General features: G+C 59.4%; 1 protein-coding gene across 1 annotated transcript in view; it reads left to right on the top strand.

Moving 5' to 3' along the window:
* Window positions 1-25114, top strand: part of LOC140389052 (S-arrestin-like) — a 155161-nt gene that overhangs the window by 76515 nt on the left and 53532 nt on the right. The window contains exon 6 of the mRNA XM_072473212.1: window positions 20312-20371. Coding sequence (XP_072329313.1) covers window positions 20312-20371 — 60 coding nt within the window. The remainder of the gene's footprint in view (window positions 1-20311; window positions 20372-25114) is intronic.

The following is a 25114-nucleotide window of genomic DNA, read 5'->3' as shown; positions in this document are numbered from 1 at the left end:
GGGGGTGGGCGGACACGCTGTGGTGGGGCTGGGGGTGGCGGGCGGACACGCCGTGGTGGGGCTGGAGGGGGTGGGCGGACACGCTGTGGTGGGGCTGGGGGTGGCGGGCGGACACGCCGTGGTGGGGCTGGGGGTGGCGGGCGGACACGCTGTGGTGGGGCTGGAGGGGGTGGGCGGACACGCCGTGGTGGGGCTGGAGGGGGTGGGCGGACACGCCGTGGTGGGGCTGGAGGGGGTGGGCGGACACGCCGTGGTGGGGCTGGAGGGGGTGGGCGGACACGCCGTGGTGGGGCTGGGGGTGGCGGGCGGACACGCCGTGGTGGGGCTGGGGGTGGCGGGCGGACACGCCGTGGTGGGGCTGGAGGGGGTGGGCGGACACGCCGTGGTGGGGCTGGGGGGATGGACACACTGTGGTGGGGCTGGGGGTGGTGGGCGGACACGCCGTGGTGGGGCTGGAGGGGGTGGGCGGACACGCCGTGGTGGGGCTGGAGGGGGTGGGCGGACACGCCGTGGTGGGGCTGGGGGTGGCGGGCGGACACGCTGTGGTGGGGCTGGAGGGGGTGGGCGGACACGCTGTGGTGGGGCTGGGGGTGGTGGGCGGACACGCTGTGGTGGGGCTGGAGGGGGTGGGCGGACACGCTGTGGTGGGGCTGGAGGGGGTGGGCGGACACGCCGTGGTGGGGCTGGAGGGGGTGGGCGGACACGCCGTGGTGGGGCTGGGGAGGTGGACACACTGTGGTGGGGCTGGAGGGGGTGGGCGGACATGCTGTGGTGGGGCTGGGGGTGGTGGACACACTGTGGTGGGGCTGGAGGGGGCGGGCGGACACGCCGTGGTGGGGCTGGAGGGGGTGGGCGGACATGCTGTGGTGGGGCTGGGGAGGTGGACACACTGTGGTGGGGCTGGGGGGGGGTTGGTGGGGGGACACGCTGTGGTGGGGCTGGAGGGATGGACACACTGTGGTGGGGCTGGAGGGATGGACACACTGTGGTGGGGCTGGAGGGATGGACACACTGTGGTGGGGCTGGAGGGGGCGGGCGGACACGCTGTGGTGGGGCTGGAGGGGGTGGGCGGACACGCTGTGCTGGGGCTGGAGGGGGTGGGCGGACACGCTGTGCTGGGGCTGGGGGGATGGACACACTGTGGTGGGACTGGGGGGGTGGGGGGACACGCTGTGCTGGGGCTGGGGAGGTGGACACACTGTGGTGGGGCTGGGGGGGGGGGGTGGTGGGGGGACATGCTGTGGTGGGGCTGGGGGTGGTGGGCGGACATGCTGTGGTGGGGCTGGGGGGATGGACACACTGTGGTGGGGCTGGAGGGATGGACACACTGTGGTGGGGCTGGAGGGGGCGGGCGGACACGCTGTGGTGGGGCTGGAGGGGGGGGGGGTGGGGGGACATGCTGTGGTGGGGCTGGGGGTGGTGGACACACTGTGGTGGGGCTGGGGGGGGGGGGTGGTGGGGGGACATGCTGTGGTGGGGCTGGGGGTGGTGGGCGGACATGCTGTGGTGGGGCTGGGGGGATGGACACACTGTGGTGGGGCTGGGGGGGGGGGGGTGGGGGGACATGCTGTGGTGGGGCTGGGGGTGGTGGGCGGACATGCTGTGGTGGGGCTGGGGGGATGGACACGCTGTGGTGGGACTGGGAGGGGGCGGACACGCTGTGGTGGGACTGGGTTGGAGCGGACACGCTGGGGGGGGGCAGACAGGCTGTGGTGGGACTGGGGGGGGTGCGGACATGCTGTGGTGAAGCTGGGGGGGGGGGTGCGGACACGCTGTGGTGGGGCTGTGGGGAGGCAGACTGGCTGTGGTGGGGCTTGGGGGGGTGGACACGCAGGGGGGGCAGACAGGCTGGGGGGAGGGCGCTGCGGTCGGGCTGGGGGGCAGACAGGCTGTGGTGGGGCTGGGGGGGTGCGGACAGGCTGTGGTGGGACTGGGGGGGGGGGGGCGGACACGCTGTGGTGAAGCTGGGTGTGCAGACAGGTTGTGGTGGGTCTGGGGGGGGCCGGACATGCTGTGGTGGGTCTGGGGGGGGCCGGACACGCTGTTGTGGGTCTGGGGGGGGGCGGACACGCTGTGGTGAAGCTGGGGGGGGCGGACATGCTGGGGGGGCAGACAGGCTGGGGGGAAGGACGCTGCGGTGGGGCTGGGGGGGCAGACAGGTTGTGGTGGGTCTGGGGGGGGCGGACACGCTGTGGTGAAGCTGGGGGGGGCGGACAGGCTGTGGTGGGGCTGGGGGGGGCGGACAGGCTGTGGTGAAGCTGGGGGGGGTGCGGACACGCTGTGGTGAAGCTGGGGGGGGCGGACAGGCTGTGGTGGGGCTGGAGGGGGCGGACAGGCTGTGGTGAAGCTGGGGGGGGCGGACAGGCTGTGGTGAAGCTGGGGGGGGCGGACAGGCTGTGGTGAAGCTGGAGGGGGCGGACACGCTGTGGTGAAGCTGGGGGGGGCGGACAGGCTGTGGTGGGGCTGGGGGGGGTGGGCGGACACGCTGTGGTGGGGCTAGGGAGGTGGACACACTGTGGTGGGGCTGGGGGGGGGTTGGTGGGGGGACACGCTGTGGTGGGGCTGGAGGGATGGACACACTGTGGTGGGGCTGGAGGGATGGACACACTGTGGTGGGGCTGGAGGGATGGACACACTGTGGTGGGGCTGGAGGGGGGTGGCGGACACGCCGTGGTGGGGCTGGAGGGGGTGGGCGGACACACTGTGGTGGGGCTGGAGGGGGCGGGCGGACACGCCGTGGTGGGGCTGGGGGGGGTGGGCGGACACGCCGTGGTGGGGCTGGAGGGGGCGGGCGGACACGCCGTGGTGGGGCTGGAGGGGGTGGGCGGACACGCCGTGGTGGGGCTGGAGGGGGCGGGCGGACACGCTGCGGTGGGGCTGGAGGGGGTGGGCGGACACACCGTGGTGGGGCTGGGGGGGGTGGGCGGACACGCCGTGGTGGGGCTGGAGGGGGTGGGCGGACACGCCGTGGTGGGGCTGGAGGGGGTGGGCGGACACGCCGTGTTGGGGCTGGAGGGGGTGGGCGGACACGCCGTGGTGGGGCTGGAGGGGGTGGGCGGACACGCCGTGGTGGGGCTGGAGGGGGTGGGCGGACACGCCGTGGTGGGGCTGGGGGTGGCGGGCGGACACGCCGTGGTGGGGCTGGAGGGGGTGGGCGGACACGCCGTGGTGGGGCTGGGGGTGGCGGGCGGACACGCCGTGGTGGGGCTGGAGGGGGTGGGCGGACACGCTGTGGTGGGGCTGGGGGTGGCGGGCGGACACGCCGTGGTGGGGCTGGGGGGATGGACACACTGTGGTGGGGCTGGGGGTGGTGGGCGGACACGCCGTGGTGGGGCTGGAGGGGGTGGGCGGACACGCCGTGGTGGGGCTGGAGGGGGTGGGCGGACACGCCGTGGTGGGGCTGGGGGTGGCGGGCGGACACGCTGTGGTGGGGCTGGGGGTGGTGGGCGGACACGCTGTGGTGGGGCTGGAGGGGTGGGCGGACACGCCGTGGTGGGGCTGGAGGGGGTGGGCGGACACGCCGTGGTGGGGGGATGGACACACTGTGGTGGGGCTGGGGGTGGTGGGCGGACACGCCGTGGTGGGGCTGGAGGGGGTGGGCGGACACGCCGTGGTGGGGCTGGAGGGGGTGGGCGGACACGCCGTGGTGGGGCTGGAGGTGGCGGGCGGACACGCCGTGGTGGGGGGATGGACACACTGTGGTGGGGCTGGGGGGGGGGTGGTGGGGGGACATGCTGTGGTGGGGCTGGAGGGATGGACACACTGTGGTGGGGCTGGAGGGGGCGGGCGGACACGCTGTGGTGGGGGGATGGACACACTGTGGTGGGGCTGGAGGGGGCGGGCGGACACGCTGTGGTGGGGCTGGAGGGGGGGGGCGGACACGCCGTGGTGGGGCTGGAGGGGGGGGGGCGGACACGCCGTGGTGGGGCTGGGGGGATGGACACACTGTGGTGGGGCTGGAGGGGGCGGGCGGACACGCCGTGGTGGGGCTGGAGGGGGGGTGGGCGGACACGCCGTGGTGGGGCTGGGGGGATGGACACACTGTGGTGGGGCTGGGGGGGGGTTGGTGGGGGGACACGCTGTGGTGGGGCTGGAGGGATGGACACACTGTGGTGGGGCTGGAGGGATGGACACACTGTGGTGGGGCTGGAGGGATGGACACACTGTGGTGGGGCTGGAGGGATGGACACACTGTGGTGGGGCTGGAGGGGGCGGGCGGACACGCTGTGGTGGGGCTGGAGGGGGCGGGCGGACACGCTGTGGTGGGGCTGGAGGGGGTGGGCGGACACGCTGTGCTGGGGCTGGAGGGGGTGGGCGGACACGCTGTGGTGGGGCTGGGGGGATGGACACACTGTGGTGGGACTGGGGGGGTGGGGGGACACGCTGTGCTGGGGCTGGGGAGGTGGACACACTGTGGTGGGGCTGGGGGGGGGGGGGTGGTGGGGGGACATGCTGTGGTGGGGCTGGGGGTGGTGGGCGGACATGCTGTGGTGGGGCTGGGGGGATGGACACACTGTGGTGGGACTGGGAGGGGGCGGACACGCTGTGGTGGTGGCTGGGGGGGGTGCGGACATGCTGTGGTGGGACTGGGTTGGAGCGGACACGCTGGGGGGGGGCAGACAGGCTGTGGTGGGACTGGGGGGGGTGCGGACATGCTGTGGTGAAGCTGGGGGGGGGGGTGCGGACACGCTGTGGTGGGGCTGTGGGGAGGCAGACTGGCTGTGGTGGGGCTTGGGGGGGTGGACACGCAGGGGGGGCAGACAGGCTGGGGGGAGGGCGCTGCGGTCGGGCTGGGGGGCAGACAGGCTGTGGTGGGGCTGGGGGGGTGCGGACAGGCTGTGGTGGGACTGGGGGGGGGGGGGGCGGACACGCTGTGGTGAAGCTGGGTGTGCAGACAGGTTGTGGTGGGTCTGGGGGGGGCCGGACATGCTGTGGTGGGTCTGGGGGGGGCCGGACACGCTGTTGTGGGTCTGGGGGGGGGCGGACACGCTGTGGTGAAGCTGGGGGGGGCGGACATGCTGGGGGGGCAGACAGGCTGGGGGGAAGGACGCTGCGGTGGGGCTGGGGGGGCAGACAGGTTGTGGTGGGTCTGGGGGGGGCGGACACGCTGTGGTGAAGCTGGGGGTGCGGACACGCTGTGATGAAGCTGGGGGGGGCGGACAGGCTGTGGTGGGGCTGGGGGGGGTGCGGACACGCTGTGGTGAAGCTGGGGGGGGCAGACAGGCTGTGGTGGGGCTGGGGGGGTGCGGACACGCTGTGATGAAGCTGGGGGGGGCGGACAGGCTGTGGTGAAGCTGGGGGGGGCAGACAGGCTGGGGGGAAGGACGCTGCGGTGGGGCTGGGGGGGGTGCGGACACGCTGTGATGAAGCTGGGGGGGGCGGACAGGCTGTGGTGGGGCTGGGGGGGGTGCGGACACGCTGTGGTGAAGCTGGGGGGGCGGACACGCTGTGGTGAAGCTGGGGGGGGCGGACACGCTGTGGTGAAGCTGGGGGGGGCGGACAGGCTGTGGTGAAGCTGGGGGGGGCGGACAGGCTGTGGTGAAGCTGGGGGGGGCGGACAGGCTGTGGTGAAGCTGGGGGGGGCGGACAGGCTGTGGTGGGGCTGGGGGGGGCGGACACGCTGTGGTGAAGCTGGGGGGGGCGGACAGGCTGTGGTGAAGCTGGGGGGGGCGGACACGCTGTGGTGAAGCTGGGGGGGGCGGACACGCTGTGGTGAAGCTGGGGGGGGCGGACACGCTGTGGTGAAGCTGGGGGGGGGCGGACACGCTGTGGTGAAGCTGGGGGGGGCGGACACGCTGTGGTGAAGCTGGGGGGGGCGGACACGCTGTGGTGAAGCTGGGGGGGGCGGACACGCTGTGGTGAAGCTGGGGGGGGCGGACAGGCTGTGATGAAGCTGGGGGGGGCGGACAGGCTGTGGTGAAGCTGGGGGGGGCGGACAGGCTGTGGTGAAGCTGGGGGGGGGGGCGGACAGGCTGTGGTGAAGCTGGGGGGGCGGACACGCTGTGGTGAAGCTGGGGGGGGCGGACAGGCTGTGGTGAAGCTGGGGGGGGCGGACAGGCTGTGGTGGGGCTGGGGGGGGCGGACAGGCTGTGGTGAAGCTGGGGGGGGCGGACAGGCTGTGGTGGGGCTGGGGGGGTGCGGACACGCTGTGGTGAAGCTGGGGGGGGCGGACACGCTGTGGTGAAGCTGGGGGGGGCGGACACGCTGTGGTGAAGCTGGGGGGGGCGGACACGCTGTGGTGAAGCTGGGGGGGGCGGACAGGCTGTGGTGAAGCTGGGGGGGGCGGACAGGCTGTGGTGAAGCTGGGGGGGGCGGACAGGCTGTGGTGAAGCTGGGGGGGGCGGACACGCTGTGGTGAAGCTGGGGGGGGCGGACACGCTGTGATGAAGCTGGGGGGGGCGGACAGGCTGTGGTGAAGCTGGGGGGGGCGGACAGGCTGTGGTGGGGCTGGGGGGGTGCGGACACGCTGTGGTGAAGCTGGGGGGGGCGGACAGGCTGTGGTGGGGCTGGGGGGGGCGGACACGCTGTGGTGAAGCTGGGGGGGGCGGACACGCTGTGGTGAAGCTGGGGGGGGCGGACACACTGTGGTGGGACTGGGGGGGGCGGACATGCTGTGGTGAAGCTGGGGGGCGGACACGCTGTGGTGAAGCTGGGGGGGGCGGACACACTGTGGTGGGACTGGGGGGGGCGGACACGCTGTGGTGAAGCTGGGGGGCGGACACGCTGTGGTGAAGCTGGGGGGCGGACACGCTGTGGTGAAGCTGGGGGGGGCGGACACACTGTGGTGGGACTGGGGGGGGCGGACACACTGTGGTGGGACTGGGGGGGGCGGACACGCTGTGGTGAAGCTGGGGGGCGGACACGCTGTGGTGAAGCTGGGGGGCGGACACGCTGTGGTGAAGCTGGGGGGGGCGGACACACTGTGGTGGGACTGGGGGGGGCGGACATGCTGGGGGGGCAGACAGGCTGAGGGGGAGGGCGCTGTGGTGGGGCTGGGGGGGGGCAGACAGGCTGTGGCGGGGCTGGGGGGGGACACAGTGTGGTGGGGCTGGGGGGGGGTCAGACATGCTGTTGTGGGGCTGGGGGGGAGCGGATATTGTGGTAGTCACCACTGTTTGTATAATGCGTATATGAGAGGTAATACGGTAAGGCTCCTGTACTGCAGGTATGAGGGTAGATCCCTGCCTTCTGGCTCCGCCCAGTAGGCGGAGTATAAATGTGTGTGCTCACCGAGCTGCAGCCATTTTGGCAGCAGCTGCAGGAGGCAACACGCCTCTGCTTAATAAAGCCTTGATTACTCCCTACTCTCGTCTCGTTGTAATTGATAGTGCATCAACTTATTAAGCAGCGATATTACAGCGATGGAACTACGCATCAAGCCAGATCGCCTACAGCTGCACACTCAAGCAGAGAACGCCACGTCGGCCTTCGACCATTGGCTAGCTTGCTTTGAAGCCTACATCGGATCAGCGACAGAACAGCCCTCAGAAGCACAGAAACTCCAGATCCTGTACTCACGGGTGAGCTCCGATATTTTTCCCCTTATCCGGGATGCGCCCAACTACACTGAGGCCATGATGGACTTCCGGTTGCGGCTATGCTGAGCTAAGTCGCACATTCGGCAGCTCCCGCTCTTTTTAAGTGGGCCTCAGCGGCATTTGTTTGACGGTTCCCAGTGTGGGAAGGTGACAGTACGATTTCCCCGGCACTGTATGGATTGGACCAGGAGTGGAGCGGTGAAAAAAGTAATTCTGGTGCAGCGAAAAGCGCGAGGGAGGAGAACCAAGATGGCGGCGGGTAGAGACCAGGCAGCGTGGGCGCAGTGGTCGCAAGAGCAGTAGGAGTTTCTCAAGCGCTGCTTCGCGGAGTTGAAAGCAGAGCTGCTGAAGCCGATGAAGGCTTCGATCGACAAGCTGGTCGAGACCCAGAGGGCCCAAGGGACGGAGATCCGGGAGGTGCGGCAGAAGGCCTCGGAGAATGACGACGAGATATTGGGCCTGGCGGTGAAGGTGGAGGCGCACGAGGCGCTGCATAAGAAATGGCAGGAGACGTTCGAGGACATGGAGAATCGGTCGAGGAGGAAGAACCTGCGGATTCTGGGTCTCCCGGAGGGAGTGGAGGGGTCGGATGCTGGAGCATATGTGGTCATGATGATGAACACGTTGATGGGCGGGTGCCTTCCCGAGGCCCCTGGAGCTGGATGGGGCCCACCGAGTCCTGGTGAGGAGGCCCAAGTCTAACGAGCCACCACGGGCGGTATTGGTGCGGTTCCACCGCTTTGTGGACAGGGAGTGTGTCCTAAGATGGGCAAAAAAGGAGCGGAGCAGCAGGTGGGAGAATGCAGAGGTCCGTAAATACCAGGACTGGAGCGCGGAGGTAGCTAAGAAGAGGGCCGGGTACGATCAGGCTAAGGCGGTTCTGCATCGGAAGAGAGTGAAATTTGGGATGCTGCAGCAGGCGCAACTGTGGGTCACGTTTAAGGACCAGCACCATTACTTTGAGATGCCGGAGAAGGCGTGGACCTTTATTCAGGCCGAAAAGTTGGACACGGACTGAGGATCGGTTGTGAGGGGAGGTTGAGTGGGGCTACTGTGATTACTGTGCTTTGGGGGATGTTGGGGATGTTCTATTCTGTTCTGTATTGTTTCCTTGGGTGCTGGGTGGGGTAGGGTGAACTGGTTCGAAGTAGGGGTTGTGTGACAGTGTAGGCGTCGATGGTTGGAAGGACGGGGCCCCCGTTGGGGGGAGGGGAGATGGGAGGCCCGAGGTGGGGGAGCTGGGATTAGGCCGCAAAAGGGAGCTGCACCAGAGAGGGCGGGGCCGATTTAATGGAAAGCATAGGCTTCTTCCCGCGCTAGGGAAGGAAGGGGATGGGGCCGGGGGGGGCGGGGGGGGGGGGGGGGGGGGGAAGAGCGGTGTTGGAGAGGAGCGCCTGCTGATGGACAGGAGGGGGGGGGGGAACTACCACACTGGGGGGTCGATGGAGTGGTGGGAGTGGCTGGGGTCAGCAGGAGTCAGCTGCTATGGGGAGTGCTGTGGGGGAAGCAACGCAGCTAGGGGGGGACCTAGCTGGGGGTGGGGGGGGGGGGGGGGGGGGCTGGGTTGTTGCTGCATTGGCCAATGGAGAGCTGGAGCTCGGAGAGAGAGTCGGGGCGGGGGTCTGCCGCTGGGGGGAATGGAGAGTGTGGGAGGCGCGGGCACGTGGCTGGCCTAGAAAAGGGGATGGCTAATCGGCCAGGGGGGGAAGCCCCCTGATCCGGCTGATAACTTGGAATGTGAGAGGCCTGAACGGGCCGGTCAAGAGATCCTGTGTGTTCGCGCACCTGAAGGGACTGAAGGCAGATATGGTTATGCTCCAGGAGACGCATTTGAGGGTGGCAGATCCGGTTAGGCTGAGAAAGGGGTGGGTAGGGCAGGTTTTCCACTCGGGGTTGGACACAAAGAATCGAGGGGTGGCAATTTTGGTGGGGAAGCGGGTGTCTTTTGAGGCTCTGAACATCGTGGCAGACAATGGAGGTAGGTATGTGATGGTGAGCGGTAAGCTGCAGGGGGTGCGGGTGGTATTAGGGAATGTATATGTCCCGAATTGGGACGATGCCGGATTTATGCGGCGCATGTTGGGCCGGATTCCGGACCTGGAGGCAGGGAGCTTGATAATGGGGGGGGACTTCAACATGGTACCGAATCCAGCATTGGACCGCTCCAGGTCCAGGACGGGCAAGAGGCCGGCGGCGGCCAAGGTGCTGAGGGGGTTTATGGACCAGATGGGAGGAGTGGATCCATGGAGGTTTGTCAGGCCAGGGGCCAGGGAATTTTCTTTTTTTTCCCACGTCCATAAAGCCTACTCCCGGATAGACGTCTTCGTTATGAGCAGGGCACTAATTCCGAGGGTGGAGGACACGGCGTATTCGGCCATAGCCATCTCAGACCATGCCCCGCATTGGGTGGAGCTGGAGCTAGGGGGGGAGAGGGACCAGTGCCCGCTGTGGCGCCTGGATGTGAGCTTGCTGGCGGATGAGGAGGTGAGCGGGCGGATCCGGGGGTGTATTGAAAGCTATCTAGAGGCTAACGATAATGGGGAGGTGCAGGTGGGGGTGGTCTGGGAGGCGCTGAAGGTGGTGATTAGGGGAGAGCTAATCTCCACTAGGGCCCAGAAGGAGAAGAAGGAGAGGAGAGAGAGGGAGAGATTGGTGGGGGAGATTTTAAGGGTGGATAGGAGGTATGCAGAGGTCCCCGAGAAGGGACTACTCAAGGAGCGACGAAGCCTTCAGGCCGAGTTTGACCTGTTGACCACCAAGAAGGCAGAGGTGCAGTGGAGGAAAGCGCAAGGGGCGGTGTATGAGTACGGGGAGAAGGCTAGCCGGATGTTGGCACACCAGCTTCGGAGGCGGGAGGCAGCGAGGGAGATTGGGGGAGTTAGGGACAAAGGGGGGAACATGGTGCGGGAGTGCAGTGGGAATAAATGGGGTATTTAGAGACTTTTATGAGGGGCTGTATAAGTCTGAGCCCCCTACGGAGGAGGGGGGGATGCGTTGACTTTTGGATCAGCTGCGGTTCCCGAGGGTGGAGGAGGAGCAGGTGGCTGGGCTTGGGGCACCGGTAGGGCTGGAGGAGCTGACTAAGGGGCTGGGGAGTATGCAGGTGGGGAAGGCACCGGGGCCAGATGGGTTCTCGGTGGAATTTTACCGGAAGTACATGGACCTGCTGGGCCCTCTATCAGTGAGGACTTTCAATGAGGCGAGGGGGCGGGGGGCCCTACCCCCGACGATGTCCAGGGCGCTGATCTTGAAGCGGGACAAGGACTCATTACAGTGTGGGTCGTATAGGCCAATCTCTCTCCTCAACGTGGATGCAAAGCTGTTTGCGAAAGTGATGGTTACCAGAATTGAGGACTGTATCCCGGGTTTCGTGAAGGGAAATACCAATGTGCGGAGGCTCCTTAACGTAATCATGATGCCTGCAGTGGAGGGGGAAGCGGAGATAGTGGCGGCGATGGACACGGAGAAGGCCTTCGATATGGTGGAGTGGGGGTACCTTTGGGAAGTGTTGAGGAGATTTGGGTTCGGGGAGGGGTTCATTAGTTGGGTTAGACTGCTTTACGAAGCCCCGGTGGCGAGTGTGGCCACAAATCGGAGGAGGTCGGAATACTTTCGGCTGTACCGGGGGACGAGGCAGGGGTGCCCCCTATCCCCCTTGCTATTTGCATTGGCAATTGAGCCTTTGGCTATGGCTCTAAGGGAGTCCAGGAACTGGAGGGGGCTGGTCCGTGGGGGGGGAGGAACACCGGGTATCGCTGTATGCCGATGACCTGTTACTGTATGTGACGGACCCAGTGGGGGGGATGCCAGAGGTGATGCGGATCTTCAGGCAGTTTGGGGACTTTTCCGGGTATGAGCTCAACGTGGGGAAGAGTGAGCTCTTCGTGGTACACCCAGGGGACCAGGGAAGGGGGATAGACGAGCTTCCACTGAAGAAAGCGGAAAGGAGTTTTCGGTCTGGGGATCCAGGTGGCCAGGAGCTGGGGGGCCCTACACAAGCTCAACTTGACATGACTGGTGGAGCAGATGGAGGAGGAGTTTAAAAGGTGGGGTATGCTGCCACTCTCCCTGGCGGGTAGGGTGCAGTCGGTGAAAATGACGGTGCTCCCGAGGTTCCTTTTTGTATTCCAGTGCCTCCCCACCCTGATCCCTAAGGCCTTTTTTAAGCGGGTCAGCAGGAGCATCATGGGATTCGTGTGGGCGAAAAAGACCCTGAGGGTGAGAAGGATGTTTCTGGAGCAGAGTCGGGACAGACGAGGGTTAGCGTTACCTAATCTGCGTGGGTATTACTGGGCTGCCAATGTGGCGATGATACGCAAGTGGGTAATGGAGGGCGAGGGGGCGGCGTGGAAGAGGCTGGAGATGGCGCCCTGTGTGGGCACGAGTCTGGGAGCGCTGATGACAGCACCGCTGCCGCTCCCGCCGACTAGGTACACCACGAGTCCGGTGGTGGCGGCGACTTTGAAAATTTGGGGGCAGTGGCGACGCCACAAGGGTGAGGTAGAGGCTTCGGTTTGGTCCCCGATCCGGGAGAACCATCGGTTCGTCCCAGGGAGAATGGATGGAGGGTTCCTGAGCTGGCACAGGGTAGGAATTAGAAGGATGGGGGACCTGTTTTTAGATAGGTCGTTTGCAAGCCTTGGGGCGCTGGAGGAAAAATTCGGGCAACCCGGAAATGCCTTCAGGTACATGCAGGTAAGGGCGTTTGTAAGACAGCAGGGGAGGGAGTTCCCGCTGCTTCCAGGATCCAGGATAGGGTGCTCTCGGGGGTGTGGGTTGGAGAGGGCAGGGTCTCGGCGATCTACCAGGAGATGCAGGTTGAGGAGGAGGCCTCGGTGGAGGAGCTAAAGGATAAATGGGAGGAGGAGCTTGGGGAGGAGATAGACAAGGGTGTGTGGGCGGACGCCCTGGATAGGGTTAATTCTTCCTCCTCTTGCACCAGGCATAGCCTGATACAATTTAAGGTTCTTCACAGAGCATATAAGACAGGGGCGAGCCTGAGCAGGTTCTTTGGGGTGGAAGACAGGTGTGGGAGGTGCTCGGGGAGCACAGCAAATCACACCCACATGTTCTGGCGCTGGATGGGTTCTGGAGGGGTATTGCGAGGACGATGTCTAAGGTGGTGAACACCCCGGTTAAACCGAGCTGGGAGTTAGCACTATTTGGGGTATCGGACGAGCCGGGAGCGTAGGAGGCGAAAGAGGCCGGTATTCTGGCCTTTGTGTCCCTGGTAGCCCGGCGGAGGATTCTTCTTCAGTGGGAAGATGCGAGGACCCCAAGCATGGAAGCCTGGATCAGCGACATGGCAGGGTTCATTAAATTGGAGAGAGTAAAATTTGCCTTGAGAGGGTCTGTGCAAGGGTTCTTCAGGTGGTGGCAACCGTTCCTAGACTTTCTAGTGGAGCGTCAGGAGGTGGTCAGCAGCAGCAGCAACCCAGAGGGGGGAAGGGGGGGGGGGTGTATTTGTGTTTTCTACTGTGTTTATTATTGCTTAATAGGGAGTTTGTATATTGGGGGAATTTGTGATGTAGTTGTAAGATGTTTATTTATGTGTTCTTTGTTTTTCTTTTTTCTGTAAGGGGGGGGTTTGTTGAAAATATGTAAAAATTTGAATAAACATATTTCTAAAATAAAACTACACTAAGGCCATGACGCTTCTGAAAGGGAACTACATCCGGCCGATCAACAAACTCTATGCCAGGCACTTCCTGTCCATGTGGCAATAACTCCCCGGTGAGTCACTGGACGATTTTGGGCGTGCCCTGCACATCCTGGCGAGGAACAGTGATTGCCAGGCAGTTTTGGCCGTTGAACATACTGAACTCTTAATCAGGGACGCTTTCGTTACGGACATGGGGTCGGCGTACATCCGCCAGCGCCTCTTAGAAGGGGGTACGCTCGACCTCGCGGCGACCAAGCAACTGGCGACCTCACTAACGGTAGACTCCCATAATGTACAATCGTATGCCCCCGACCGCACAGGATGGATATCGTGGATATCGTGGGCCCCACCAGCGGCCGCCCCCAGCCAACCGCAAACCTGGGCCGCGCGTCAGCCAGCCAACCCCGGGGGGCCCAAGTGCTATTTCTGCGGGCAGACAAAGCACCCCCAGCAGTGCATGCCCGGCATGATATGCAATATGCAAGACCTGCTGGAAGAAGGGGCACTTTGCTACAGTGTGCCAGGCCCAGTCGATCGCCGTTGTATCCAGGCCTATTGTTCCTGCACCCCCCACGTGTGGCCCGTGGGCGCCGCCATCTTCCCCCCATCAGACCTCATGAGGCCCGTGGGCGCTGCCATCTTTAACGCCGCCCGCCATGTGCTGCCATCTTCGCCGCCATTTTGGACGGCGCCTCAGGACACCTGCTCATCGGATACCTCATCGCCCGCCACCGCCGCCGACCAGCCCGGGGCCCACCAACACCAGCCGCAGCTCATCTCCATCACGCTCGACCAGTCCCGGCCACACAACCTCGCAACCACGACATCGACGGTGAAAGTCGATGGCCACAAGACACCTTGCCTTCTCGACTCCGGGAGCACAGAGAGCTTTATCCACCCCTCTACGGTAAGGCGCTGCTCCCTCGCGGTTCACCCCGTTACCCAGAGAATCTCCCTGGCCTCCGGATCCCACTCCGTGGAAATCTGGGGGTACTGCATCGCCACCTTCACCGTCCAGGGCGTGGAGTTTAGCAACTTCCGGCTCTACGTCCTCCCAAACCTCTGCGCTGCCTTGCTACTCGGCCTGGACTTCCAGTGCAACCTCCAAAGTCTAACTCTGAAATTCGGCAGACCCCTACCACCCCTCACCGTATGCGGCCTCACGACCCTTAAGGTCGACCCACCCTCCCTGTTTGCAAACCTCACCCCGGATTGCAAGCCCGTCGCCACCAGGAGCAGACGGTACAGTGCCCAGGACATGACCTTCATCAGGTCGGGGGTCCAGCGGCTACTGCGGGAAGGTATCATTGAGGCCAGCAACAGCTCCTGGAGAGCCCAAGTGGTAGTTGTAAAGACTGGGGAGAAAAACAGGATGGTCGTTGACTACAGTCAGACCATCAATCGGTACACGCAGCTCAACGCGTACCCCCTCCCGCGCATACCTGATATGGTCAATCAGATTACACAGTACTGGGTCTTCTCTACAGTGGACCTGAAATCTGCCTACCACCAGCTCTCCATCCGCAAGGCGGACCGCCAATACACTGCGTTCGAAGCAGACGGCCGTCTTTACCACTTCCTTAGGGTCCCTTCGGTGTCACTAATGGGGTTTCGGTCTTCCAGCGAGAGATGGACCGAATGGTTGACCGATACGGACTGCGGGCCACTTTCCCGTACCTAGATAACGTCACAATCTGTGGCCATGACCAGCAGGACCATGATGCTAACCTTTTCAAATTTCTCCACACCGCCAAACTCCTGAACCTCACGTACGATAAGGAGAAGTGCGTGTTCAGCACCAACCGCTTAGCCATCCTCGGCTAGGTTGTGCAAAATGGAGTCCTAGGGCCCGACCCCGACCGCATGCGCCCCCTCATGGAACTCCCCCTCCCCCACTGCCCCAAGGCCCTCAAACGATGCCTGGGATTCTTCTCATACTATGCCCAGTGGTTCCCTAACTATGCGGATAAGGCCCGCCCACTCATCCACTCCACAGTTTTCCCCTGATAGCTGAGGCCCACCAGGCCTTCAATCGCCAAGACCGTGATGCACGCGGTCGATGAGACCCTCACCTCTCAAGTCGAGAGCGTTGCATCAGACGGCGCTCTGGCCGTCATCCTCAACCAGGCGGGCAGACACGTGGCATTCTTTTCCCACATCCTCCATGCCTCCGAAATTCAGCACTCCTCTGTTGAAAAGGAGGCCCAAGCCATCGTAGAAGCTGTGCGGCATTGGAGCCATTACCTGGCCGGCAGGAGATTCACTCTCCTCACTGACCAACAGTCAGTTGCCTTCATGTTCAATAATACACAGTGGGGAAGATCAAAAATGATAAAATCTTGAGGTGGAGGATCGAGCTCTCCACCTACGATCACGAGATATTGTATCGCCCCGGTAAGTTCAACGAGCCCCCCGATGCCCTATCCCGAGGTACCAGCGCACAAGTGGACCGACTCCAGGCCCTACACGATGGTCTCTGTCATCCAGGGGTCACCCAGTTCTTTCACTTCATAAAGGCCCGCAACATACCCTACTGCATTGCGGAGGTCAGGGCTATCACCAGAGACTGCCAGGTCTGCGCGGAGTGCAAACCGCACTTCTACCGGCCAGACCGTGCGCACCTGGTGAAGGCCTCCCGTCCCTTTGACGCCTCAGCATGGACTTCAAAGGGCCCCTCCCCTCCTCCGACCGAAACACGTACTTCCTGAACGTGGTCGATGAATACTCCAGATTCCCCTTTGCCATCCCATGCCCCGATATGACGTCTGCCACAGTCATCTCAGTAGCATCTTCACCGTGTTCGGTTTCCCCGCTTACGTCCACAGCGACCGGGGATCCTCCTTTATGAGTGAGGAACTGCATCAGTTCCTGCTCAGCAAGGGCATTGCCTCGAGCAGGACGACCAGCTACAACCCCCGGGGAAACGGGCAGGTGGAGAGGGAGAATGGGACGGTCTGGAAGGCCGTCCTGCTGGCCCTTCGGACTTGAAATCTCCTGGTCTCCCGCTGGCAGGAAGTCCTCCCCGACGCCCTCCACTCCATCCGATCGCTACTTTGCACAGCGACTAATGCAACCCCCCATGAACGTCTCCTTGCCTTCTCTAGGAAGTCCACCTCCAGGGTTTTGCTCCCATCATGGCTGTCAGCACGTGCGGCTCCACAAGGCGGACCCGTTGGTCGAAAGGGTACAGCTGCTGCATGCAAACCCGCAGTACGCCTACGTGGTGTACCCCGACGGCCGCCAAGACACAGTCTCCCTCAGGGACCTGGCACCAGCTGGTTCCCCCCCCTCCAATTGCCCCGGCGCCAGCCATCCTCCCCCCAGCGCACCTCACTACAGCCCCCGCCCCAGGACAATCCGTCCTCCCATTGGTTCCACCCGGGGATGAAGATGAGGACTACACGCTCCCGGAGTCACCGGCGACCACGCCGGCGCCTGCATCGCCCCCGGGACTGTGGCGCTCACAACGGAGGATCAAGGCACCCGATCGGGTAAATTTGTGAACTTTCACCAAACTGTACACTTTTACAATGCTCACATACCATGTAAATAGTTTTTCCACCACCCCCGCTGGACTCCTTTTTAACAGGGGGTGAATGTGGTAGTCACCACAGTTTGTATAATGCGTATATGAGAGGTAATACGGTCAGGCTCCTGTGCTACAGGTACGTGGGTAGATCCCTGCCCGCTGGCTCCGCCCAGTAGGCGGAGTATAAATGTGTGTGCTCACCGAGCTGCAGCCATTTCGGCAGCAGCTGCAGGAGGCGACACATCTCTGCTTAATAAAGCCTCGATTACTTGCTACTCTCGTCTCATCGTAATTGATAGTGCATCAGGCATGCTGAGGTGGGGCTGGAGGGGGAATGGACGGACACGCTGTGGTGGGGCGGACACGCTGTGGTGAGGCTGGGGGGGGGAGGGGTGCGGACAGGCTGTGGTGGGGCGGACACATTGTGGTGGTGTGGGGGGGGTGCGGACAGGCTGTGGTGGGGCTGGGGGGTCGGACACGCTGTGGTAGGGTGGGGGGGTGCGGACAGGCTGTGGTGGGGCTGGGAGGGGGCATACATGCTGTGGTGGGGCTGGGGGGGTGCGGACAGGCTGTGGTGGGTGGGGGGGGGCGTGCGGACAGGCTGTGGTGGGGCTGGGGGGGGGCAGACAGGCTGTGGTGGGGCTGGGAGGGGGCAGACAGGCTGTGATGGGGCTGGGGGGGCAGACAGGCTGTGGTGGGGCTGGGGGGAGCGGACTTGCTGTGGTGGGGTAGGGAGGGGGTGGACACGCTGTGGTGGGGCAGGGTGGCGGACACGAAGGAGGGGGCGGCTGGGGTGGGGGTACGAACACGCTGTAATGGATCTGGGTGGCAGACACGTTGGGGTTGGGGGGTGGGGGTTGGGGGGAGGGCTGCTGGGGGGGCGGCGGATACGCTGTGGTGGGCTGTACAATTCTAGCTTGTGTAATTTCTTTCCATATTTAAAGTATCAGCACTCTGCCCTGAAATGGAACTAACCAGAACTGGTCAATCAAACATACTTGAAGACCTGTCTCTTTACAGAGAGGAAATTATATTTGCTTCATTCATTCAGTTGTAAATTACAGTTCATGGGAGGTGCAGGTCTGACTATTAAACTGCCTTTATCAATGAGCATGAATGAAGGGATTTGCAAAGCAGCCTGAATTGTAAAATAAAAAGATGATGTCACCATAGGCTCCTTTCCCCTCTGAGGGGGGAGAGCTGATTGGTGGCGATTCAACCTGAGTGTTGTGGTGTTGGGCGTTCTGACACACAGATGAGCCAACACAGTTGTATTTGGTACAACGCTATTTTATTTAAACTTTCTATGTACAGTTTAGTCTTGATACTCTGCACGTGGGGATTCCCTGTTTGTGATGTTAAAACAGGTCGTGTCCGTGTCCTTGTCCCCAGACCTACTGTCTACCAGGTGTCATGTTCGTGCTTTTATATGGTTCCTGTCTTTGTGTGTGATTGGTTGTGGTGTTGCGTGTTCTGATGTGTCTGTTGGTGTGTCCATCATGATGTGTGTGTTTGAATATCATGACATCCCCCCTTTTTACAAAGATATGTGCCTACGTGGTAATAAATATAATCGTGTCGTGAGTGCATCTAAGAGTGTGTGTGTGTTGTGTACAGCATGTGCATATGACGTAACTATTTACATGGGGCGATGTCGGGTGTGTCACATCAACAAGGTTGTACCATAACAGAACATGAATGCGAACGAGAAAAAAAAACTTGAACAGTGGTCCAGTCAGACGATATCTGGAACGATAAACAACAACAGGTTATAATACAGAAGTGTGTAACTTTTTGAACATATGAACGGTGTTATAAGTCCAGTCTAATGGGCTTGCGACGAGTTCGGGTTGACCTTCAGGGTGGCACACCACTCATCGGCTGGATTGATGGCATTGACCTTGTTGACATCGATGACGGAAACGCGGAAGGCATCCTGGTCATCTGCATCACTTAACTGGAAGTCTTGATGTGTGGGCTGGACGGTCCTGACTTGTCTGCGAGATTGTCGGGGATGTGCAGGATCCATGGGTTGAGCCGCACGACAGTGGGCAGCATAGTGGCCCATTTTGCCACATCTGAGGCACTGTCGGTTTTTAGCAGGACATTGCCCTTTTAAGTGTACAGCTCCACAATTGCCGCATGTCATGACGTCACGGCATTCGTTGCGCCACTGCGCATGCGCAGTGCGATCTTGTGGTGGGCGCGCCTGCGCAGTGCGTCCCTCGATGTGGCCGTTATTTTTGGCGCGCACCAGCGCGGGAGACCGGGAAAAGCGCGGGAAGCGGCCGCTCTCGTCGGGGCCGCGGGTCGGGAAGTAATCGACGGCCTGGATGCGTTCGGCGTCGTGGGCGGCCTGGCTTGCCGATTCGACGGCAGGGGACCCCCTCCGTGCCAATTCGGACGCCTGAAATCGGGCAAAATGGCTGGTTGCATTCTCGTGGAGGACACAGGCTTCCACAGCAGACGCTAAGGTGAGGCCTTTTATTTTAAGAAGCTGCTGGCGCAGGCCACTGGAGGCAACGCCAAAAACAATCTGGTCCCTGATCATGGACTCTGTGGTGCTGCCGTAACCGCAGGACTGCGCTAGAATTCGGAGGTGCATCAAAAAGGGTTGAAAAAGCTCCTCCTTACCTTGCAGGCGTTGCTGAAAGAGGTATCTTTCAAAACTTTCATTCACTTCAACATTAAAGTGATGGTCCAGTTTGAGGATGACCGTGTCATACTTGGATTGGTTTTCCCCTTCTTCGAACACCAGTGAGTTGAAGACGTCGAGGGCGTGCTGCCCTGCGTAGAAGAGAAGCAGTGCAATCTTCGTTTCATCCGAGGCACTCTGTTTCTCGTTGGCTCGGATGTACAGGTCAAATCGCTGCCTGAAGAGCTTCCAATTGGTGCCAAGGTTCCCCGCGACTTGCAACGGCTGCGGTTTGTCGGTGCCGTCCATGTCCAGAATGGCAGGTTAGTTGGCAGGTATCAATCCACTCCTGTACCATGTGGTGTTGGGCGTTCTGACACACAGATGACCCAACACAGTTGTATATGGTACAACGCTATTTTATTTAAACTTTCTATGTACAGTTTAGTCTTGATACTCTGCACGTGGGGATTCCCTGTTTGTGATGTTAAAACAGGTCGTGTCCGTGTCCTTGTCCCCAGACCTACTGTCCACTAGGTGTCGTGTTCGTGCTTTTATATGGTTCCTGTCTTTGTGTGTGATTGGTTGTGGTGTTGTGTGTTCTGATTTGTCTGGTTGTGTGTCCATCATGATGTGTGTGTTTGAATATCATGACAAGTGTCACCACATCTCAGGCAAGGGGCAGGGTTGAGAAGGCGTGAATAACCTCAGCTGTTGTGGGGATTGAATCCATGCAACTGCTGACCTTACCCTGCCTCACAAACCAGCTGTCCAGCCAAGTGAGCTAAACCCAAGGCTACTCCAGCTCTGGGCAACATTATATGAAGCCGGTGATATAAACAACTGTGATAGAGAAATAAGAAATACAGATGCAGCTTATTTTTCTTCAACTTGTGCTGCATGGAAAGGTGGGCCCACCTTAACACTATTTCTTTCTCCTTTGACAGATCCCAGACTGTTTACCCTGCTCTGTTACCTTGCAACTTGGTCCGAATGAAATTGATAAGGTGAGATATTTAAGATGCTACATAGGGTGGCGGGTGAAACAGGAAAGAAGGTTTGAAGGAATTGGAATGCTGGTTCAGTACAGGTCAAGGTAAGCGACGCGGCAGGTTGTTACAGGAAGATATTGTCGACGACAAGGAAAATTAGGAGAAAGGTTAAGAGGAAATATAACTTAGGAGAGGTTACTGATCGAGGTGTTAAGATTCAGAACAGAGGTAAAAATGCCAACATAAGTGTACTTTACCTGAATGCTCGTAGTATTCGGAATAAGGTAAATGAGTTGATGGCGCAAATCATCGTGAATGACTATGATTTAGTGGCCATTACTGAAACATGGTTAAAGGATGGTCACGACTGGGAGTTAAATATCCGAGGGTATCAAACCTTTCGGAAGGACAGAGTGGATGGTAAGGGAGGTGGTGTAGCTCTGTTATTTAAGGATGACATCCGGGCAACAGTAAGGGATGACATCGGTACTATGGAGGATAAGGTTGAATCCATTTGGGTGGAAATCAGGAATAGTAAGGCGAAAAAGTCACTGATAGGAGTAATCTATAGGCCACCAAATAGTAACATTATGGTGGGGCAGGCAATAAACAAAGAAATAACAGATGCATGTAGAAATGGTACAGCAGTTATCATGGGGGATTTTAATCTACATGTCGATTGGTTTAACCAGGTCGGTCAAGGCAGCCTTGAGGAGGAGTTTATAGAATGTATCCGCGATAGTTTCCTAGATCAGTATGTAATGGAACCTACGAGGGAACAAGCGGTCCTAGATCTGGTCCTGTGTAATGAGACAGGATTGATTGAGGATCTCATAGTTAGGGATCCTCTCGGAAGGAGCGATCACAATATGGTGGAATTTAAAATACAGATGGAGGGTGAGAAGGTAAAATCAAGCACTAGAGTTTTGTGCTTAAACAAAGGAGATTACAATGGGATGAGAGAAGAACTAGCTAAGGTAGACTGGGAACAAAGACTTTATAGTGAAACAGTTGAGAAACAGTGGAGAACCTTCCAAGTGATTTTTCACAGTGCTCAGCAAAGGTTTATACCAACAAAAAGGAAGGGCGGTAAAAAGAGGGAAAATCGACCGTGGATATCTAAGGAAATAAGTATCAAATTGAAGGAAAAAACATACAAAGTAGCAAAGATGAGTGGGAGACTAGAGGACTGGGAAATCTTTAGGAGGCAACAGAAAGCTACTAAAAAAGCTATAAAGAAGAGTAAGATAGATTATGAGAGTAAACTTGCTCAGAATATAAAAACAGATAGTAAAAGTTTCTACAAATGCATAAAACAAAAAAGAGTGGCTAAGGTACTTTAGAGGATGAGAAGGGAGATTTAGTAATGGGAGATGAGGAAATGGCTGAGGAACTGAACAGGTTTTTTGGGTCGGTCTTCACAGTGGAAGACACAAATAACATGCCAGTGACTGATGGAAATGAGGCTATGGCAGGTGAGGGCCTTGAGAGGACTGTTATCACCAAGGAGGTAGTGATGGGCAAGCTAATGGGGCTAAAGGTAGACAAGTCTCCTGGACCTGATGGAATGCATCCCAGAGTGCTAAAAGAGATGGCTAGGGAAATTGCAAATGCACCAGTGATAATTTACCAAAATTCACTAGACTCTGGGGTGGTCCCGGCGGATTGGAAATTAGCAAACGTGACACCACTGTTTAAAAAAGGAGGTAGGCAGAAAGCGGGTAATTATAGGCCAGTGAGCTTAACTTCGGTAGTAGGGAAGATGCTGGAATCTATCATCAAGGAAGAAATAGCGAGGCATCTGGATGGAAATTGTCCCATTGACAGACGCAGCATGGGTTCATAAAGGGCAGGTCGTGCCTAACTAATTTAGTGGAATTTTTTGAGGACATTAACAGTGCGGTCGATAACGGGGAGCCAATGGATGTGGTATATCTGGATTTCCAGAAAGCCTTTGACAAGGTGCCACACAAAAGGTTGTTGCATAAGAAAAAGATGCATGGCATTAAGGGGAAAGTAGTAGCATGGATAGAGGATTGGTTAATTAATAGAAAGCAAAGAGTGGGGATTAATGGGTGTTTCTCTGGTTGGCAATCAGTAGCTAGTGGTGTCCCTCAGGGATCAGTGTTGGGCCCACAACTGTTCACAATTTACATAGATGATTTGGAGTTGGGGACCAAGGGCAATGTGTCCAAGTTTGCAGACGACACTAAGATAAGTGGTAAAGCAAAAAGTGCAGAGGATACTGGAAGCCTGCAGATGGATTTGGATAGGCTAAGTGAATGGGCTAGGGTCTGGCAGATGGAATATAATGTTGACAAATGTGAGGTTATCCATTTTGGTAGGAATAACAGCAAAAGGGATTAATATTTAAATGATAAAATATTAAAACATGCTGCTGTGCAGAGAGGCCTGGGTGTGCTAGTGCATGAGTCGCAAAAAGTTGGTTTTCAGGTGCAACAGGTGATTAAGAAGGCAAATGGAATTTTGTCCTTCATTGCTAGAGGGATGGAGTTTAAGACTAGGGAGGTTCTGCTGCAATTGTATAAGGTGTTAGTGAGGCCACACCTGGAGTATAGGTTCAGTTTTGGTCTCCTTACCTGAGAAAGGACGTACTGGCACTGGAGGGTGTGCAGAGAAGATTCACTAGGTTAATCCCAGAGCTGAAGGGGTTGGATTACGAGGAGAGGTTGAGTAGACTGGGACTGTACTCGTTGGAATTTAGAAGGATGAGGGGGGATCTTATTGAAACATATAAAATTATGAAGGGAATAGATAGGAATGATGCGGGCAGGTTGTTTCCACTGGCGGGTGAAAGCAGAACTAGGGGGCATAGCCTCAAAATAAGGGGAAGTAGATTTAGGACTGAATTTAGGAGGAACTTCTTCACCCAAAGGGTTGTGAATCTATGGAATTCCTTGCCCAGTGAAGCAGTTGAGGCTCCTTCATTAAACGTTTTTAAGATAAAGATAGATAGTTTTTTGAAGAATAAAGGGATTAAGGGTTATGGTGTTCGGGCCGGAAAGTGGAGCTGAGTCCACAAAAGATCAGCCATGATCTCATTGAATGGTGGAGCAGGCTCGAGGGGCCAGATGGCCTACTCCTGCTTCTAGTTCTTATGTTCTTATGTTCTTATAAGGGCGGGAATCTCTGCTTGCCGATGCCGATTTCATAATCGGCAATCGGGCGGAGATTCGCTTTTTACGACTGAATTGGGGGCGGTGCGTGTTTTGGGATGCTCCGCCCCGATGAGCCGAGTTCACGACGCCGAGATTCATTTGTTTTCGTGAACCCGGAAAGGCGGCTGTGGACTATGGGGACGAGCCGTGCCGCTGGCCGGGATGGGGGGAGGGGGCTTCGGCGAGGGCTGGGAGGACTGGTGGGGGTGGTCCGGGGGTGGCGGGGGGGGGGATCCAGGGGGCCACTATCTGGCAGGTCAGGTCCGCGTGTGGCCGGGCGCCATGTCGTGCGGCATGACCGCTGCATGTCGTCACCGTGCATGCGCAGCCACGGAGCCAGCAATTCTCCGCCCTTTTATTTTGTGAAGGCTGTGTGGTTTACGTGGCGCAGCTGCTAGACCCTCATCGGTTGGAGGATCGGTGCTGGGGCCTCGTCGATTTTTTCATCCTTGATCTGGACACATTCTCGGACATAGCTATAGCCTGGAGAATCCAGCCCCATATCTTCTCATTTGCAAAGCCCAAATATTGCTGATGTCTGCCCATGGGCCTGACCTAGAAGATGCTGAAAACATATTTGCACCTTGCAGGCAGCAACACATGACCAGATTGGTAGGACCTGAACGTATGTCTGTAGTTAAACTCACTGCTGCAAGGTTGGAGGGGTAGCAGGTACAATTAGAACCATAGATTCCCTACAGTACAGAAGGAGGCCATTCAGCCCATCGGGCCTGCACCGACTGTCTGAAAGAGCACCCTACCTAGGTCCACTCCCCTTCCTATCCCCATAATCCCACCTAAACTGCACATGCCTGCCTGGACACAAAGAGGTAATTTTAGCATGATCAATCCACCAAACCTGCACATCATTGGACTGTGGGAGGAAACCAGAGCACCTGGAGGAAACCCACGCAGACACGGGGAGAACGTGCAAGCTCCACACAGACACTCAAGGCCAGAATTTGAACCCAGGTCCATGGCACTGTGAGGTAGTAATGCTAACCACTGTGCCATTGTGCTGCCTGCACCCTTTAAGAAGGACTGTGAAAGGGTAAAATCAGATCAGACGCCACCTTGAATTGCATAATAGCTGGTGTTAGGTGTTATTGGCTGGTGCCAGGTCAGCACTGACGAGGTTTCGAAGGGAGATGCCCTCACTCCACAAATCGTTCTTGGTGCATTGGCTCTGAGATGGCTGGCTTGCTATTACGCCATCAGGATGAACTCATAGCATTCAGAAAATACTGGGTGGTGCTAGCTTTACAATCAACTATGTGACTGAGACAGCCCCAGCCAATAAGACACTGAACATTCAAACCTACCCCAAAGTGATTCACAATATAAACATGTCATGAGGCACCTCAGCACTGCACAATACAGAAATATTGTTGTGCCCATGTGTGGACCCAATAGATTTGTGGAGCAAAAGCAAAATATTGCCAATCTCAAGGTAATGAATTCTTGCAGTGAAGTCACAGGTTTATCAATGGTCTCACGATACAAATGTGCCACTAGGGTGAAGGAAAGGAGAAGATTCTTGATTCATCTCTGATCTACATTAAAGTGGCAGTTAGGTGCT

The sequence above is a fragment of the Scyliorhinus torazame genome, chromosome 14, assembly GCF_047496885.1.
Source record: "Scyliorhinus torazame isolate Kashiwa2021f chromosome 14, sScyTor2.1, whole genome shotgun sequence".
Taxonomy (NCBI): Eukaryota; Metazoa; Chordata; class Chondrichthyes; order Carcharhiniformes; family Scyliorhinidae; genus Scyliorhinus; species Scyliorhinus torazame.
Note: the sequence above shows the minus strand (reverse complement) of the source record. Positions and strands in the feature narration are given on the sequence as shown.